At 35.6% G+C, this 3,973-nt stretch overlaps 1 protein-coding gene across 1 annotated transcript in view; it reads right to left on the reverse strand.

The window, feature by feature from the left end:
- The window catches only part of LOC107287429 (cytosolic phospholipase A2 epsilon-like), a gene marked incomplete at its 5' end in the record, with an annotated part of 13,502 nt that extends 10,621 nt beyond the window's left edge, over positions 1-2,881 (reverse strand). The window contains 3 exons of the mRNA XM_029284136.1: positions 361-583; positions 1,446-1,582; positions 2,746-2,881. Coding sequence (XP_029139969.1) covers positions 361-583; positions 1,446-1,582; positions 2,746-2,881 — 496 coding nt within the window. The remainder of the gene's footprint in view (positions 1-360; positions 584-1,445; positions 1,583-2,745) is intronic.
- Between the last annotated feature and the right edge of the window lie 1,092 nt (positions 2,882-3,973).

The raw sequence follows: 3,973 nt of genomic DNA on the forward strand, positions 1-3,973 counted from the left end.
CCTTGCTATGCCAAATATAAAGATCATCTAACAAAACATCCCAGTTCTCACAAACAGCAAATATTTCCAGGTTGTCCAAAAGCAGAATGTGTAGGTCAACTGCCTTCTCTCACTACCCACACATGCAACTTTTAATCCTGAACATAAGTATATGTGGCTAATAATCACTGAGAGGTGAATTTTTCATATATTTGTTATCGTCCACTTTGAAAACCCTCCCAGCTTGTTACATGGCTTACCTCACTTCCATAAACAACTGCACAATATATGAAGAAGGACTTTCCTATTAGACTATTTCTTTTTCAAAGCATACATCCATTGCATAGAATCTCCCAATTAATTAATATGAAGGCTTATTACCTCATCATGGAACATGGATTCAATGACAAGGCCCCAGAGGTCTATAAAGGAAGTGCTATGTCCTTCTTTGATTCTTTGACTTAGCTCATCATAATAATACTTCAGTTTATCAATGGAAAAACAGTTAAATTTAGATTTGGTCACTTGTCTTCTGGCTTTGTTAATAGCATCTTCCAGGTATTTCTGTGACCAGTCAGGATCTTCATATAATTTACACATGGTCCTAAGTTTTGATTGAAAATAATAATAATAAAATGTAAGAGTAGCACAGAACTAACAGCATAGTAACCTTACTTTCAGAGACAGTGACACTATTGCTAGGTTTAAATATAATTTGGACTACAATAATATTAATAATAATATACAATAATATCCCCCTGCTTTTTTTCCTCAAGAGGGCTTTCTGAGAAATGGGGACAGTGATCCAGGTTTTCCCACATGGAGGGGGCAGAATTCAAAATATAGTATCTGAAATGCCACATAACATTGTCCCATGAATGTCATAGTACTTTTTATTTAAGTTGATAATGGTAATTATTGGGCCATTAACTTGAATGGGGAAAAAAACAAGGACGTGAAAACCATCATTAAGAGAGGATGCAGTGAGAAATAGGTGGTTGGTTCTCTACTGAATATTTTGCCCCTAAGAATATTCTCCAGTTTTACACTGAGCATCGTGTAGCACATTCATCTCAACCACAAACTGTTGTTAACTGTAACTCTAATTAGTAAAAAAAAAAAAAGTTTAATTCCAATGGAATGTTCTTTATGAAGTTGTAAATGTCTATCATTGTTCATTTGAAAAATACCGTAGGTTAAAACTTAATTACATTTCTTTTAAAATAATTTTAAAGTAAAAATGGTATATATGTTTCTTGCCCAAACCCATCCCAGTTAAATCATTAGTTTTATTCAAGGGAAAGGTGGAGGTTATATAAATGCATTTGTTATTTAGGAGGTTGTGATATGCAAAGTTTTTAATAATCCTTGTCTTGCTTATTGTTTCCTGCAATATTGGAATGCCACATACACTATATAATGGGCAGGTCATGAAAGATAGTAAATGAAAAGAAAATCCTCCTTACCATGTTGTGCCAGATAAACCCGTAAGGTATGTAATACAATCTAATAGATTCAATTTCTGCAAACCCAGAAGGCTTCCATACATTGCTGTAAAGGATCTGGTTCCACCACCAGTTGTCATTATTGCGATTACTGGTACCTATTTAGCACAAAAGGTCAGAGTGAGATAAATAGTAAGCTGCTAGTCATTGCTCCAAGAGGGAAAAAAAATCTTAAAATTGAGAAGGTTGAGCAGATGTACCATAGGCAAGTTCTAATTGTAGGCATTGACAGAAATTATACAGGCAAATGGTCTTGTATTTTTTTCTATCAGTTCTCATTCAAGTTGATAAAAGAAATGTTACTTTAAGATTTATTTGAAAGGAAAATAAATGCTTGTACGTTGGAGAATGCTTGTGAATGGAGCGTGGTGTTCCTCCTACCTACTTAATTATGAGGTTGCATAGGGTGTATGTGAATGTCGTATTCTTCATTGAACAATCATCTCTCCAGCAGTCTCTACACTGCTTGGCAGCTTCCTTAGCTTCCCACATTTCAATTAGGACCAAAGGCGAGACATCCAGAAAGAATTTGTGTTATGAAGCTTTTTCAGTGATAGTACTACAGTTAACAACACAGTTGGTAAGCGTGACATCACATGACCCATGACTTGTGATTTTTACTGCTAGATTCTCCATTGACTTTGTTTCTCAGAAGTCAGATGTAAAGCAAATGATGAACATGTGGCCATGGGACACAGCAATGGGCATAAATGTCCACCAGTTGTAAAGCAACCAAATCGCAATCATGTGACCACGGGGACTTTGCAATAGTCATGTGAAGCCCAATGGTGAAGTTACTTTTCAGTGACTTTGTATCTTCAAATGGTCACTGAAAAGGGAAGGGGATTGCTTGCCTAACAAAACAAGGTGTCCTGCCCTGGAGAAACTGTTGCAGAGGTTCTCCTTTCTCTGTAGACATTCCGAGAAATTGTCTACCCAATTCACCTAATCTTGACACCATTTGTACCCAGCTGTAAAAATAAGTTGATATTCAAATTATGCTTTTAGCAGCCAGGGTGATCAGCTTATTTTCTTCCAGTTGAAAGTATAAATTCTTCCTTCTTACTGGCACCTCTCCTTTATTTACTTCTCTCTACGCACCCATTAATGTTGGCATTGTTGAGCCTACAGAAGGGTGGTTTTTGCTGTTAATGGCAATTTGCCCCAGAATATATTACACTCATTCATAAATGGAATTAGCAATTTGCTCTAAAGTTTTTGGGGCAATAAAACAAAGTGGGTATGTCCCGGCTTGACCTACCTCATCATCCTTCAGTTCTTTTTGTGGCTGAAGAGTCTTCTTGAGGGCAGCTGCCACATATTTCTTTCTCTTTCTTAGGAAATCTTGTTCTTTTGCGCACAAACCATACCCTAAGCGCTCGTCTAGGTCTTTAGGCCTGAAATATAATAATTCACATTTTGCAATCCGTCCTCTATTAACATATCAACTACAGTAACTAAATAGTCTTTACATTATCCTTCTGTTTATTTACAGAAGTATAACCACAATAGCTGGTTGCATAAGAATGGATAGCAATGGATTTTGTAGTGACTTAAATATTAATATTAATTAATATTAATATTAATTGCTTAACGTTTTGTTACCAAAGTGCCTGGAGTTTATCCTGACAGATGAATATTACATATACATTATGTATATCGATTGAAAGCTAGCCAGAGATGATTGGAAGGAAGGAAGGAAGGAAGGAAGGAAGGAAGGAAGGAAGGAAGGAAGGAAGGAAGGAAGAAAGAACGAAAGGAAGGAAGGAAGGAAGGAAGGAAGGAAGGAAAGAAAGAAAGAAAGAAAGAAAGAAAGAAAGAAAGAAAGAAAGAAAGAAAGAAAGAAAGAAAGAAAGAAAGAAAGAAAGAAAGAAAGAAAGTAGANAAGGAAGGAAGGAAGGAAGGAAGGAAGGAAGGAAGGAAGGAAGGAAGGAAGAAAGAACGAAAGGAAGGAAGGAAGGAAGGAAGGAAGGAAGGAAAGAAAGAAAGAAAGAAAGAAAGAAAGAAAGAAAGAAAGAAAGAAAGAAAGAAAGAAAGAAAGAAAGAAAGAAAGAAAGAAAGAAAGAAAGTCCAGTGTTTTGGAACAGCAAAAAAGAGATAGTAGGATGAGATGGCAGAGGGATAAGCCAATCTCAGATGTTTTTACCTTTATGGCAAAATGGTTTTACCTTTACTATTAAGCAGACATTTTAAGAATTCCTAACTAGAATGCACAAAGAAGTAGAATCTGTTTTAGATATTATTATATTACTATAGCCTCTATAGTCTCCACTTCTACAATATTTTCAAAGCAACAGATTGGGATGGGAGCTAAATATATAGGACTTCCATATCTCCTGGAATAACAGAGTGTAACAACAGCAGGAAGTTTAAATGTTTATCATCAGTCAATTTAGTAAAAATAAATAAATAGAAGAGGATCTGGAACTCCTAATAATGTTCCAAAATAGGTAATAAAGCAGTCATCAATTCTGCAGAATTCTTCCCAA

The sequence above is a fragment of the Protobothrops mucrosquamatus genome, unplaced genomic scaffold (genome assembly GCF_001527695.2).
Source record: "Protobothrops mucrosquamatus isolate PMUCROS unplaced genomic scaffold, P.Mucros_1.0 scaffold387, whole genome shotgun sequence".
Taxonomy (NCBI): Eukaryota; Metazoa; Chordata; class Lepidosauria; order Squamata; family Viperidae; genus Protobothrops; species Protobothrops mucrosquamatus.